Source organism: Synchiropus splendidus, chromosome 7 (assembly GCF_027744825.2).
Source record: "Synchiropus splendidus isolate RoL2022-P1 chromosome 7, RoL_Sspl_1.0, whole genome shotgun sequence".
Classification (NCBI taxonomy): domain Eukaryota; kingdom Metazoa; phylum Chordata; class Actinopteri; order Syngnathiformes; family Callionymidae; genus Synchiropus; species Synchiropus splendidus.
Window position 1 is genome coordinate 21,611,577 of NC_071340.1, and position 15,994 is coordinate 21,627,570.

The following is a 15,994-nucleotide window of genomic DNA, read 5'->3' on the forward strand; positions in this document are numbered from 1 at the left end:
AAAATTCTCAATATATTTTGAAATAAATTGCCTTTTTTATCTTAGATGTTTGGTCCATGGTTTTATTATCATTTATATTCAAATAAGATGCATGTAAAATATTTTTTATAGGTTTCATGCCATATTTACACTTCTTAATATCCTTGCATCCATAGAATATTTAATGGTTCATACCGAGATTTTTTTCGTCACATTTGGTAGTCATCGCTGCCTTTCTTTTGGCCCCTCACAACACTCACAGTTTATAATGTGGCCCTTCAGGAAATGTAACTGTCCACCTCTGCTTTACTCCCATAATATTCCCCACAGTGGTAGGAATGTGCACGATCACCAAAGCAGGCTGGTTAACCTTAACTCCTGATAATGTATTTTTTCTAAATCAGGTTGAGAGTATCTCAAGGAAAGAGCAGAAGCTAAAATGACATTAAAACCTCTCATGGTTTCGTGGAAAGACGCCGCACTGCTGCACGATAAATAACGTAGCCAAAGCTGCGCAGAAGCACAGCGGAGTGACGGAGGGTGAGAGGCCACTGCTGACCTCGGCAGCACGCTGCGAGAGGACTTTGCTCCGAGCCGGAGCTGTCTCTCCAGCTGGGATCAGAACACAACCTTGCAGCTCTGGTTTCAGACCACAACTCCGGCCTGGGGCTGGGATGACGCTCCCCTGTGTGGATGGGTTCTGAGGCAGACACACACCCAGGGGGTCAGAGAGCCCACTCAATCCTCCAGCTCTCTAGGAGGCAGCCGGGAAGACTGATAGGAGCTGATTCAGACTCCTGCAATGCTTTGAGCCGACATCAAGCCTCAGTTATTTCTGTCCAACAGACCTTCCATTGCACCGATCCCAGAGGGAGCTCCGCTGCATAAATAATGTGCTCTGAGGCCGCGAGGCTGAATCAAACAACATTGAGGGAGAAAATTTAGATGAATCGAGCAAACAACTCAGCCCTCACCTGCAGCAGCACATTTTTCTTATCAGCGCCGTATACAAATTTCCACCCAGAGAGAACCGTAAAAATCACACATGGACACAAAGCATTTTGAAAAATGTCTACACTATTCATCCCTTTCAGAGACACCCAATCATTTTTGAAGCAGTAGCACGTCGAGGAATTTCCCTTAAAAGATCTATTGTTGTGCCTTTTGGAAAAATATTCATATCCGCCAGCGGAAAGGTAAAAACAGCGTGTTCAATAAAGAGGTTTGGAAGCCACGGATGATCTGTGCACAGCTTTTTTCATCTTTCCCAACTCACATGGAATCAGCCATAATACAGTCTTGTCATGCATGTTATGAAAAAAAATAAAAAAATTCAAGCTTTCACCCATGAAGTCTTTGAGCTTGGCAAGACTTCATGACTTTCCTTCATGATTGACAGATAATTGGTGCCAGTCGAACTGTACTCATGTGAGCGCAGCAACATAAATGAAAAAAAAAAACAAAAAACAATTTGGCTTGTACAACTGTTGGGACTTGTACTAATACGATATATTGTGATATGAACTATATGAGACAACCACAAAAGACAGTGACATTTCAAAACACAACACTGACTGATATCAATAACGCAACTTTGATGATTTAAGAATTGTGTTGGTGCAAAAGGAAGCGCTGTTATTGGGAGTCAAACATGGGCCAAACTTTTCCGGAGTTCTGATCGAAACCAGGATCCATATCGAACACCACAAAAAATGAGACCATCTATTTCTTGTCCTCGTAACAATTCCGGCACGGCACAGATGAGGCCCACAGCCCTGGAGTTTGACATGCCTGGTTTTCCAGAATCGTGTATGTTTCTGCTGCTGTGCGAAGCATTTATGGGTCATGGGACCTCATGCACAAATCATGCTGAGAGCTAGGGAAGGGGAGGGTGAGACGGGGGTCTACCGTCTTACAGGTCGGGGCTGGGAGAAACCCAATCTGTACTGTTTTTACTCAGTGCTTCTTTCCTTGCCAAGACAGCCATCACCGATCAGCGGCTGGTCCTAAACAGCGAATTCAAGGAGCTCTTGCGTCAAACACGGCTCCTGGCAGCTGATCGCAACCATATTCCCCCGTTGCACTGCCGCGCGGGAGAGTACATTCAGCACGTCTGACAGCCAGCAGTGGTTTAACACTGGGCTAAGCCCAAAATGCATAGCTACGGGTTCATGTTGATGGATGGATAACAAAATCTGTCTGATTGTTTGCAATAAAACAAGCAGTAGATGTTAGTTTTCACACTGTGACAACATGCCAGATATGGAATTATGATCCACAGAGAACAGCATGACAAATGCTTCCATCAGTCAGGGGTTATGGAGGGGGGGGGGATCGGTGATCAGAAAACTGCGGTCAAGCGTGCGTGGACGCCCGGAATTAGACTGTGAGAATTCCGGACAGGCCCTGAAGTCAGAGCAGAGAAAGATGAGCAGGGGAGCTCCATCCCTCCCACCTGCAGAGCCGACCAGCTCCAAGCGAGGGGAAGATGCTGGGCAGGAATCTGCAGTGCTGCTTAAAGTAATCACATTGGTCTCACTGCATCTGATCTGCAGTCTAACAGACTTCCAAACAGTTGAATGAGTAAATAAAGTGCCCCGGGGGATTCCCGCTGCAGATGGATTACCACGAGGGTGTGCACACAAAGAGGCTGATGCCCCACAACCTGATGTGAGCCGCAGACAAAAGCCGGAGCTGGAGCTGGACCAGGAAGCTGGCAAACTTTATTAATCTCATCACCGACTCAAACTCCTGCTTAACTGCCTGAAATGAGGAGATCATTTGCTGTCCACAGATGGACAACAGGATGAAATACGGGGTGCCTCAGAGTCACTTAAAATTAAAGGCGCGAGGAGAAACTAAGAAGAAGCCATTTCAGATGAGGACATTTATCATTTAAAACATGCATGGGGACAGTCTGAGAAGGGACTGATGATGAAAGAAAATATATATTTTGGTGTATGATCCAAGCCTGAGCTTCCATCCCATGCCATAATCTCAACTGTCACATTCATATTTAGATTGTTCTTTAGGAGGAACATCAGCTATAAACAGGAAACGCAACACAATTGTAAACACATCCCAACACACTGCGGAGGCAGTGGTGTGTAAATGTGTGTGAAATACGTCCGCCTGGGGACCACATAAGATGAGTCTCATGCTCACTTGGCTGTGGAGGCCGGGTTTGGAGGAGACTAAGGGCCGAGGCATTCAGTCCCCTCATCCCACCCCGGCCCCATTCTTCCCTCTTCTGACACAAATAAAAGGATTAGGAGCCCCCGTTTCCGTCAGACCCTCCATTGAAAACAAAGCTTTCGACCAGCTTAGTGTCACACTTAATGATAAAAGTGCAAATCTCTGTCACTCACTTCGGCCAGGAATACCGGTATTTGGGGGCTAATCTCATTTAATGAAGATTAAAAAAAGGGGTACAGGGAAAAAAAAAGACAAAGAAATGTGTTATGGCTGGTGTCTCTTCGGCCAAATTTTACACTGACAAGGTGCTGAAATGAATGCTAAAAGGAGAGGTTGAACCCAGCGCTGGTCAGGATTAGACACAAGCGTCGGTGCACACACATTACACACGCCCCGGACTAAACCTGGCTGCCCATTCCCATGCACAGCTAGAATTTGTCATCCGAGTGTGAGAGTGAGTCTCGGGCACACAACAGTCTGACTGCAGCACTTGTCACCACGATGTCGGTCCTCTCAAGTGTATATGCGAAAAGCCTACGTGTTGGAAAAACATTCCAGCGTGGGATCACGTAGACCGGCCGCGACACAGTAAACCAGCAGAGGCGGCAACATTTAACGTGGATCACTGCTTTTTGTTATTATTACAACACACTACACAGTAGTACGCTTCATATATTCAAGACGGAGTTGATCTGCACCAGGAATCCAGCTCCAAGAACAAGGCCTCACACTCTAAATTCAGCTGATGCAAACATGTGATCTGGCGACAAGAAAACATTCACAGTGCTTTTGTGTATTTCTCAGCTGGCGACCTGATAAAAATCTTTCTCAGATTTGGCCGCGATCGAATTTGTATGTTGCATTTAATGGTTTGTAGTTGCCTTCCTTGTTGCTATGAAGCGCTGTCACGCTGAGAAAATAAACCTGAGAGTCGCAGCCCTTTGAGTCAATAATAAAAATGTCGCAGGGACAGTTTCCCTCCGCCGTCACTGATGAGCCGTGACTCACGCGTCACCCTGGATGTCTAACACATGAGGTTAAATTGTGGCTACCGACAAATTGCACGCTTGAGTTCACCATGCAGCCCTCTCCTATCATCCGGGGTAATGTGAGCACACCAGGCGGATCCCAGTGCAGATCCTCCTCCCACCGACACAAAGCAACACGGACCTCATCCCCTGCCACAGGCCTCTTAAGTCATCATGACCGGTGTCGGCCTCAAAGCATCAGGCTCAGCATCACATCCTGTGCACTTCGCCGCAACCATTTCAAATATTTTGAAATATCACAAACCAACCAATATGCTTCAGCTTGACGGTAGAGCTTATAAACAATATACAAAAGAGGCAATGGATGATTTTTTTAATTAATATTCCTGTAGCAGCGTAAGCAAAACATGAGGAATGAAGTGTTTAAATATATGTATAATCTGTAGCTTTTTAGAGATGTTTTTTTACAATATCGTAAGCATAAAATGTTTCACATTTTTAAGGCTTAATATAATGCAATACACTTTTAAAACTACAGTAATAGTGTCATAATAAGCGGGAAAAGAGGATTTAAAAACAACAAAATATATAACTTAATCTGGTAACCTAGCAAGGCATATCTATATATTTTTATGTGTTTATCACACATATATGGCCACTTAATTTAGGAGGAGAGAATAAGCTTGTACCTAAAAATAAGAGATCAATCTCAATTGACGCCCTTGAGCAAGACACTGAGCCTCCTCACTCAAGCACTGTTGCCCTTGCAATGTTAAGATTATTGTGTTATGTTTGCCTGTGATGTGAAAGCTTGAAAATAACTCTAACGTAACAACATTAAAGGATTATTGAGCTCCAAATGATGATGGGCATTGTCTAGTGTGTCAAAGAGTGACAAAGAATGTTGGTGCGGCAGGAAGCCAAAATGAACTCTCAAACCAACAACACATATCTGTATCTTCTTATACTTAGAGAAAGAGGTGTTAAAATTCATCTAAACCTTGGAGCAAAACCCACTTCGCAACCTTGTCTCAATGACAATCGAACGAAAATTTTAAAACTTTATTTGTATTTGGTGGACAAGACTATTTCAATTCAAGAAGTACATTTCAGTTTTACGTTTAATTCTTAAATTTCATTTTTTGTATTCAATGATTTTTCATATGCCTCTGCAAATAATCTATTAATTGATAAATAAATACCAAACAGAAGCAAACGATTAACACTCAATGTGATTTCTTCTCTAAATTTGAGTCCCATAAATCTCCTTCAGTACTGATGGTCCCAGCATCTTTAAGTCAATATTTCTGTCTGTCACAGTCGTGTGGTTGTGCAACACAACCAACCGCCAAATTCCAAACAGAGGACGCGAGTAACAATTGATGGAATCATTTCACACTGAAAAAGTTCGAGATGACGAGTGTGGCGATGCGTTTGCAGACGCCGTCGAACACGTTTTCCAACTTATCCCAACAAAAGAGTCCGTGGAAAAGACAAGGTTGATGGATAACAAGCCAACAGGTTGCTTCATAGGAAGGTGGCTGAGAGCATAACCATGAGATGACAGATGATGCATCCCAGTGTGCTGCTGGAACAGGCCGGGCCGTGTTGACATAGAACCCAATACTTCCTTACAGAGGAACCGGGTCAGATCCAGCCAGCTCCTCGCCGAGCACTAAAACACCCCAGCAAGCTGAAGCAACAGTATCCTGCTCACTGTTTCAAACATTAGCCCTCTTCTTCTCGCCTGGGTTTATCCTTTTTAGGGTGATATTTTCAAGCAAAGAGAGCGAGAGGTAGGAAGAGTCCATGCTGGAGAGGGAGCAGGAGAGAAGGTGGGGAATACACAGATCAGCAGTTTGTTTGTTTTGCTAAAAAGCCACTAGGAGGACAATCTTTAATTAACTGTGTTTTGACAGTGAAAAATATTTAGTTTTCTGTTTGTTTTTCCAGAGTATGATCGTTCACAAAATGCCAGGCCTCGCAGGAGAACATCCAGCACACACACACACACTGGGTGAGCTGACAGAGAAAACCAGCCGTCAGCATCTCTCCGGCACACACACACACCGCTGCCGCGTCACAAGCTCGGCTAATTAAAAAACAACAATTTCACAGGAGGGCACTCCAAACACTTTGTAAAAAAGCAGCTCTCAGCACACTGGGGGATCGTCCAGCGTACACAGGAGGGGCGACAGGCTCTGGACGCTCGGCTTTTTACGGCTTCATCACTGCTGTGTTTTCAGACCACTCGCACTGCCGTGACCTGAATCTAATTCCGCTTACGCCGCACCAGTTTCCAAAAATTCGGAATATTATTAAGGAACCGGTCATCGAGGCACGGGCCGATCAGGCGGCGCTGAACAGTGGAGCAAGATAAATGGCCCAAACCAGTCAGGTTAATTAATATTCCCAACAGGCCACATAAAAACTGGCAGTGCTGGGGGCCAAAGTGGGAAATAAAAGAAAGGAAAAATAAACACAAAAGAGAGAGAAAAATGTGGGTTATAGAAAAATCCATTGCCTTTTATGTATTTTGAAAACCAAAGACAAAATACATGTAAAGCTATATATACTGTGTATATATATATATATATATATATATTTTAGAATGTAAAAAAGTATTAGATAGACAGTAAAATTATGAAGTAAATTAGTATTGTATTTTAAAAGATAAATGTGTAATAATAATAATAATAATAATAATAATCGTAAATACAGGATAAATATGAATTCAAAAAGAAAGCATTTTTGGAGAGGAAAAAAAAATCAATACAAACTCAAAATAAAGCTCACAACACTCTCATTGAATGCATGGTTGGCGTTGCAACAATAGATGAATGCTAACTATAAAAAGCGTAGGTAAACTAAACATATCTGTCAAAACTGTTGGTGGCCTCAGGATTTCAGCTCCTCCTGGTCTCATATAACAGCAGGCATGAAAAGTCTGATCCTGGCACTCGCAGCCGCTCATGTCGAGTGTGCGACTGCAGCCTATGGCGCTATCTAACAAGGCCGTCCATTACAGGGGTGTTGTCCAGCATTTTCGGCCAAGTGATAGCCTCATTACACGGCTGCTTTCAAAGCCTCAGCCCGCTCAGAAGAAAGGTCCCTCTGGGGGGAAAAGCGCTACCTCTAATGATGTATAATTGACCTCCGAAACGCCAGGACGGGGCACAACAAACTCTGGAGGTGCTGTAATTCCACTCTCCACCGTCTCGTTCAAGCTTGTCCCTGACAGTGCTGGTGATGTATTTTGGTTGCAATGTTAGATTCAGACCACTTGCAGTGATACAGATCTGCCTCCCAGTCATAATTTTAGACGCCACGCGTTAAGCTTTAACCAGATTTTACCCTTTTTAAGACCTTTAAAGGAGCCAATGGAACCGAATGCTGGTTCTCAGAATGAAGACTGATCAAGAGTGGATTTGCACCAGCATCAGTGAAGTCAATGTCTAACACTATTCAACACTACTCGATGATATGACGCTTGAATCTTGTATTGAGGCATGAAATTATGATTCTTGATCTTGCTAGTTTGACTGGCAGACTAAGATTGGAAAAGCTAGAAGCTCCACCTGAAACCACACCCTGACTCTCAACTGTAGTCCAAATCCACCATCTTATTTCTGTAACTGTGAATTGCTTACTGTTATTTTACAAACATAAGCAGATGAACATTAGAAATGTAAAAGATAATTCAAAATAATGTCTACATTATGTATTTTTTTTGGGATTATAGTGATTGTAAACTGTTCATTCCTGAATCAAATTCAAGTCTTTTGATTTTATATTTTTTATGAGCTAATTTGATATAGAAAATTGGATCATAAGTCATACTGAAAATTGTTCATTTCTCACTGAAAGTGTTGCAGGAAGTACATGTTACACTATATATGAGATCCACTTTATTTGCTATAACCTACCAATTATGAATAAATATTTGTTCAAAAAAATTAAATTAAAATTATATTCATGAATAGTAATGGTAACCATACATACAAACATGATTTGATCTATGTCAATATTGAATAAGAAAAAAGCAGAGTTCTATACATTGTTTTAATTCATCTGAATGTTTTGGTCATCATTCATTTAAACTATGGTCTGTATCCTAACTGGCGCCGTGAATATCATGTGGCCGGCATTGTTTTAAACAAAGTATTTGGAGGAGAACCAGCCCAAGTAAACAGCCCTAACTAGTCATCTTAAGTGCAATTATTGTAGCAACTAATGTTTGTAATGTTTTCTTTCGGGTTTAAATTGTGCACGTTTATCCTTGCGCTCACTTCATCCTTTACTAGATTAAAATACTTATTTAATTACTCTCTTATTTAAAGTTCAATTTGCTATCATTTTGACATGTACAGTATTTACTTCATGTATACTCAGATATAGATATATTAAAAATGTAAAGGAAAAAAAATGCAATTAATAGTGTATAGTTAGTATTGAGATTTTACAATTCTTTATTCTCCTCCATTATTCTACGTCTATTGGCGTATGAGAGGGTGTTTCCTTCGTCGTGCACTCAAATACAAGCCATCAAATTGACTTCCCAGGCACATAAATTCCAATTTGAGTGCATTTAAGCCAGGGCTGGACCAATAAACACAGGTCAGCTGCGTGACATAAAAAGAGGAAAACATATGGGATAAAGGATCCAATCTTGTTACAGTATAATTGCACTGTATGGAGCTGGACGGGTTGAACTCTGTTGGTGGGAGTTTAATAACAGCATACACAGTTGTTTTCCCCCGTCTGCACTTAAATCTGTTCCAAAGGTGTGAAAAATGAACGCTTGCCAATGCTGTGATTTATTGTAACTAGCCAGGGCTGATTACGGAGCATGAATCAGTTGCTGTAGGAACGTAATTAGGCGCGTAGACCTCTGGAAGCCGAGCTGCTCTCTTTGCCGCCCAAAGTAGTTTGTGGGCTGACAAATGCATCTTAAACTGGCCTCATAAAAGTCCAAAAGGTGCCAATTACATCTTTAAGTATGCCATCAATGCGAATGATATCGATGCAAAAATGGCGGATGGCTGTTAAAAAGTAGGCAGGATGTCGAGGGGAAGGGGGGGTGGGGGGATTAGAAGATGTTTGGAGTAACGGTGTGTGAAAGCAGGACGGCGCCCAGCAGGTTGTTGTGTTTGGCTGAGGTGTTTAGTTTTGCCACTTTTTGAAATATTCAAGTGAAAATAGGCTTCGAGAATGAACTGACTGAAACAGAAGAGAAGGATCCTTCCCCTTCTGCCGGACTCCCCCGAGCCGTGACGCCATGGCTCTGGTATCCCATAGCTACTGCGATGATTTTTCCATTGTTGTCTGCACTGCAACACTGCAGTCACCGAGCGGCATGAATGGCACACACGGCAATAGATGTAAGTCTTTGTCACAGGCGGGGACTCTAGCAGAGAAACATAATGTGCCAGTAACGGAGGCAGGGTTGTTGGACAGGCCGCACACAAAAAGCCCAACATTTGGTGACAAGCATGAAAAGCGCTCATGTGGATGAGAAACACCGCAGACCCCCGGGTCCTCACGGCCTCAACGCCAGCTTTATTACCACAACATTCACTACGAAAGTATCATATTCGAGTGTATCGTAAACATGCATAGCTTCCCAGATCACATTTTAACACCCATAATCCTTCACACAGAATACAGACAATCTGTTGTTGGGACGTTAAATGGGAATCTAAAATGTGGAATATACATTTTATTATTCATAATAATAATAATAACGTCATTTAAAATTCCCTGCTATCTATCAAAGAAATGCACATGGCAACACAGGGAGCAGTGGAGGAGGAATTTAAAAAAGCATCCCTTGTATACCGAATATCATAATATAATAATAATATTGTAAAAATAATATATAAAATAATTAATTATGTTGACGAATAATACATTGTTATTTATTTTATTAATTTATTTAGATTTTACTAGATATTTATGATTGGAAATCAAGTGTGTCTGTTGTAGGTGAGAATTGTCATCAACTGTGCAGAACTGTAGCAAATATTTTGAAGCATAAATTGCATGTTCATGCATTTAGTGACGTAATAAAATTAATACAAATAAGACAAAAAACTTTTTTTAAATATGTATAGGGCAAATAGGGAAACCGTTATTTTTTTTCTCTGTGAAAATTATCGTTATTTAAATTTTACTTTTTTATATTTTATAGCAGACTTGCGTGTTTGTATTTAAAATCGTCAGCTGCAATTCAAAAACGGAAAAGTTCAAGAAATCGAAAGGGTTAAATCGAGGTATATTTGACATAATCGGAAAAACGTCCGAGGTTAAACTCCAACGCATTTTTAAAAAATATTAGTTTGACACGTTCGATCCATCCCCCCCGATTTAATTGAATTAAAATAGAAACGAAAGATCCGCCTGCACAGCTTCGAGCCGTCTTTTGTTACACACAGACTGGAAGTGACCGGAATAAAGCGACATATCGTGGGCGAGTATTTGACAGTAATATATGGCCACTAATAAGAACGACTTATGTTACATATCCACGTTTCATAAATCACATCTGCACGTCAAGTGGCCTTCAATTAATCTCACTTAATTCTTAAACACACTTTTTAGTATCGTGCCGGAAATGATTTTGGAATGAAAACGTGAGGAGACCAATAGGCGGGTCGCCAACACCGATGCCGCCAGGATGGAAGGCCTGCAGGCCAGCATCCACAGCCGGGGCGCCTTCGGGAAAACATGGCAAAGAAAGCTCGTTGTTTCTTACTGTTGGTAGTCGTGTTTGCAGTACAGTTTCCGTTCTCTGAAGTAGCAGCTGGTAATGAGAGGCTGTTGACACACAGTGCACTGCAAACACTCCTCGTGCCATGAGGAGTCGTTGACCCGCATCAAGAAGCGGTCCGAGATGGGACGGTGGCATCCCTCACACACGGCGGGGTGATGACAATCGCTGCCTGAAATAAGAAAGAGAAATATTAAAATAGGAGGCATAACCATTGCAGGGATGGAAAAGACAAAACGTTTGGTAAAGAACATGATGCCGCATAGAGAAGGTGATGCGTTCAGGTGCACTGACGTGAAACCTTTAAGACCAAAACTGGAATTAAACTTTTTATAATAATCGCGATCGTCTATCCGAAGAATGATGAGTGATAGTACACACGCAGATAGATTTAATTTGCGTATTTCGCAGGTGAAATAAGCGGACCCACCGAGCATGACTCCCAGCGTGGCTTGCCCCGATCGCAGCGGATGATCCTCAATCTTGATGCCGTCCAGCATGATGCACGTGTCGGACTGTTCTCCGGCGGAGAGCCGCTGTCGTCACACCGGACCTGGTGCCAACAAAAACCGTCAGATTCTCTCTTTTAAGGTAAAAAAAAAAAGGCGTCAATCGTGTAATGATGACATGAAATATGAATCAGACGCGAGCGTCGTGAACCTGTTGATTTCTGTCAATGTTTTAAACTTGAATAAAAGTGAATCAAAAAAGTTGCGACGTGTCACAAATCAATCAAATTCACCTTAGTATTGTCAATATTATGATCCGAAGCGAGGTAGCAAAGTGTTGTTCCCCTCCAAGCCGACGGCACCGAACAGTGCAAATGTCTTCGCGGAAAGAAGTTGTTCGCCGCACACGAAAAAACTGCGGGCAGTTGAGCAGCGAAGCAGTGAAAAGCCAGCGGAAGCGGAGCGGTTGACAATATCCCAAACAGATAGCAGAGAGTCGGAGTCCTGCAGGAACTCTCGGGATGGTTGTTTGGTTGTGTTCCTGTGGCAGCACAAGTCTTGGATCCAGATTGAAGGTGGATCCTCCCACTGCTGCATGCTCCACGGCACTTTTTTCACTCCCCACTCTCACTGCTATTGGGATGCTGTTGGAGTCACTCGGTCCAATAAAAACACACTAACCAGAGGAAAAACTACACAAGTTAACAACAACAATGAACGCAATAACAACCCGCTGTAATCAGGTTGTCACATTCACCAACATTCCCAGCGTGTATTTATCAAATTAATACATGACTATATGGAGATGCATTGTGTATTTTCCCCCCTCTTTTTTGCCCGTGTGTGTGTGTTGGGGTCTTCGCCTGATGCACCTGAAGATACGGTGCAGGTCATTTGCAGTGATTGGATCTTAGAACACGCATGACAGAAAAAATAATTTTAACGCCACATAATTTATGTTACAAATGCTCAAACAACGCCAGCTTTATTTTTATTTTAACAGTAGCGCCATCATATGCTCGACTCTCAGAGGACGTCGATAATAATAATAATAATAATAATAATAATAATAATAATAATAATAATAATAATAATAATAATAATAATAAAAGGTCGCGATAGGTCAATAAATTATAAAAATAAAAATCCTGTCGTACCATTATTTCAAATACGGTGTACATTTAACATTTGGGAAATGCTTTCAAGGCCTTTTGATGGATCCCTTTTTTTTTTTTTTTTTTTTTAGAAAGGCCTTATGCAGGGAGGGGAAAAAGGAATAATAAAAACACGAACGGCAGCGGGCAGAAAAACGTAATGGCAGCGCGTTAATACCTGCTGTGTTATAAGGAAGACATCCAGCCAACACCTTCATAATAACAGTACATCGCCACTACTACTTATAACACTAGTAATAATAGTCATCATTATCACCAGGGCCCGAGGATGGAAGGAGGTCGACAACTGACAAATTTATAGAGGTTGCAAAAGCATATTAATTATAGCGCCACCTATGGGAGCATCACGTTGCTCTGGGAAACTATTTATCAACGCTTGACAACGAAGGAGGCAGAGGCGCATATTTAAATGTTGCGGTTTGAACAGAGTTGTTGATATGACTCATTGTAATACAGTTTCTACGAAATTGATTCTAAACACTAAAATGACTATTGCGTATTCAATTGTTGAGTGGATTTAGAAGCGTATAACCGTCACAGGTTTGGGCTGCCTCTTTGATGTCTTTAAGTTATATATATATCTGTTGCTACATAATATTAACAAATATCAAGGTTAAGAGTCTGTGGAAAAAATATGAAAGTGGAAATTAAACGCATTATGCGCCACCTTAATTATGCACGCTACGCCACCTCGGTATATAGGTAGAATTAAGTCATAAAGTTAACATCTCAAATTTTGGAAGGAATTAGAAAATCAGTTCTCAGATTCAAGTAACTTCTTTTCAGCAATAAAAGTAACGAAACTAAACATCTCAAATAGGTCAACGTGAATTAAAATAGAGTAAACTCCATATTACTAATGAACGTTCTTTCTATTACGTCATAATATACTTTTTTTTACAGGATATTAAAAAAAACACACACACACACAAAAAAAAGAAATTAGAGTAGAATAAACAAATTCCTTGTGGATCATTTTCTCAAGTAAGCAAGAACACGTAAATAGTAGCAAACCTATTTCTGAAAAAAATAAAAAAATAAAATAATAATAATAATAATTATTATTATTATTTATCAAATACAGTTTTAAAATTACGGATTTTTTTTCACTCCAGAACGCATGACATATTTTAATGTGACAAATTGTTGACAGATAAATTAACGAGACATCCAAAAGACGCGCATGAATGAGATGTAGAATTGATATTTAAGGTATTGATTGGTGATCTCAATCGGTCAGTCGTGACGTCATCACTCCTACATTCCTGCCCTTATATCCCCCACGTATCACGTTCCCTTCACTCCTATCAACATGGGGTCAACTAGTTTCCAGAGCAGCGTCATGAGTTGAGCATCATCAATATTACATTATCGATGGAAAACAACATCAGCATATAGATCCCGTGTATTAGGCGTCCCTCCATCCACCCGTCCGCGCAGGAGCGCGCAAAAGAAAACACAGCTCTTTCCGTAGATCAATCTTACCTTCAGCCGGTGGTGCTTTAATGGAGGAAGCCTCCCTCGCTTTCTTGGGCGCACAGCAGCAGGTGTGTGTGTGTGTGTTTTCACTGCAAAACCAGCGGAACTGTAACTTGCAAAGACAAACGGAATGACTGCTCATCATGTTGGGTTTTTTTTTGTTTTTTTTTTAAGATTTAGGAAAAAAAACGCAAACCATTCTCGGTCAAACCAGGTCTGATGCCAGATTTAAGGACTATAAAAATAAATTAACATAAATAACAACAATCAAAGTTGCGTATATAGTGCAAACTAAAGTTGGGTTTAGAAGTTATTAATATTAAATAATGAATAAAACGTCAGTGGGATTGTTGAGTTCATGACGTTTACTTATGATAAAGTACTTCTGAATAGACTAAATAAATAAAACCTAAACTACTTGAACGAAGTGGACTTAAATGAATATGCTGCACGTCGTAACGTGCGTCATATTTAAATTGTAGCATTCCATTGATTTATCACACAAATATGACTAAAAATGACTTGAATCATAAAAGGAGAGATAAAAACGTAGATGTCCTCGGGCCAAAGAGATCAATTTCCGTCTCCTACCGAGAAGCTAATTGAGTTAGCAATCACAGATCGATGCATAAAAACAAAAGTGAACGAGGCTAATATCGAAATCAATATGACGTCTGCTCCAATAAGCTCCATGTCCATCAATCTTTCACAGCAGCAGCAGCTGCGCAGACGCTTTAAAGAGAAGTTGAAGGCTTCAACGCTGCTAAATTGCAGACTTTGATTCTTTCACTCACTTTGATCTTTTTAACGAGTGTTTCCAACGCACCATGATGCTTTTTTTACGGAGCTCGAGACACACACGGGCAACCACTGTCGAACCGAGCTGCACCTTCAGAACTGTTTCAACACAAAGCGCGTTTAGTTTGAACGTAAAATGTCGCTAGCAGCGTCTCGCTCGAGCGGCAACAGCGGCCGGAAGCGGTGACCTTTGACGGGGTCAACGCGGAAGTGAATCAGGTTTGTTTGGCTTCATTTTTCCTCTCCTCTATTTTTACTGTATTTATTTTAACCAAAAAAAAGGTTGCAACGTTTCAGGTGTATTTCATCTCACACTATGCAAATACAAATATTTGACTTTACCCTCATATGTTCATACCAAAACAATTTCACGCTCATGCATGGCATCTCTCCGCTTTATTCGCTTCATGCAGCCACATGTTTCCTCTTATATCCGTAAAACGGCAGCAGAGTGATACAGCCGGATAATCCCAACTCCCCGAGGAGGAGAAGGCGAATTTAATTTAGCACTGTCCAGTCACGTTTGTTGATGTTATGACTTATTGCATTGAGCTTTTCTATTCTTCTCTGACAAGGCGGCCCAGTTCTTGACAGGCCGGTGTGACGGTGAGATCAAATTAAAGTCTAAATCGAGTTTTGGCGTTCTCTATAAACAGCGAGGATTCAAATGAAATATTAAAAATCCCAGCCTCACACTGTCAGACTGGATGGGAATATACCGCTTGACGTGGGAATCAATATGTTTCTCGAAGTTACATGCGAATTTTAAAAACGGAGAATTTGTTTTATAGTATATTATACATTTATTAAGCGTTTTATATATATATATATATATATATATATATATATATATATATATATATATATATATATATATATATATATATATAACATTTCAATGGGAAAAAATGCGTTGAAGGTGCATTATACATACATCCCTTTTTGTCGTCGTCTGCGTGCGTGTGCAACGTTCAGAACGCAAATCGGAGTTCACCACATGTGAAAATGCCGTGTATTTCCGTAGCAACACTGCTACCTGCTGGAATTACGATAGAAGTACAATGTCGTGTTGTTATTCTTCTCCTTTTTATTATTATTATGTGGGGGAAAAAAAGTATATATATAATGGAAACACCTTAAAGCTTTTCTAGCTTTAAGGTG

General features: G+C 40.9%; 1 protein-coding gene across 4 annotated transcripts in view; it reads right to left on the minus strand.

Annotated features, from left to right (window-relative positions):
* Window positions 1–15,265, minus strand: part of lmx1bb (LIM homeobox transcription factor 1, beta b) — a 51,136-nt gene extending 35,871 nt beyond the window's left edge. Inside the window, exons 1-5 of one of the 4 annotated variants that reach the window (XM_053870010.1) lie at window positions 14,830–14,918; window positions 14,042–14,141; window positions 11,675–12,057; window positions 11,363–11,485; window positions 10,918–11,104 (exon numbers count right to left, since the gene is read on the minus strand). In XM_053870010.1, the coding sequence (XP_053725985.1) occupies window positions 10,918–11,104; window positions 11,363–11,432 (257 nt within the window). In that variant the 5' untranslated portion in view covers window positions 11,433–11,485; window positions 11,675–12,057; window positions 14,042–14,141; window positions 14,830–14,918. Of the gene's footprint in view, window positions 1–10,917; window positions 11,105–11,362; window positions 11,486–11,674; window positions 12,058–14,041; window positions 14,279–14,829 lie in introns of those variants that run through there. The other 3 variants (XM_053870013.1, XM_053870011.1, XM_053870012.1) reach the window with 3 other exon arrangements.
* Window positions 15,266–15,994: the final 729 nt, after the last annotated feature.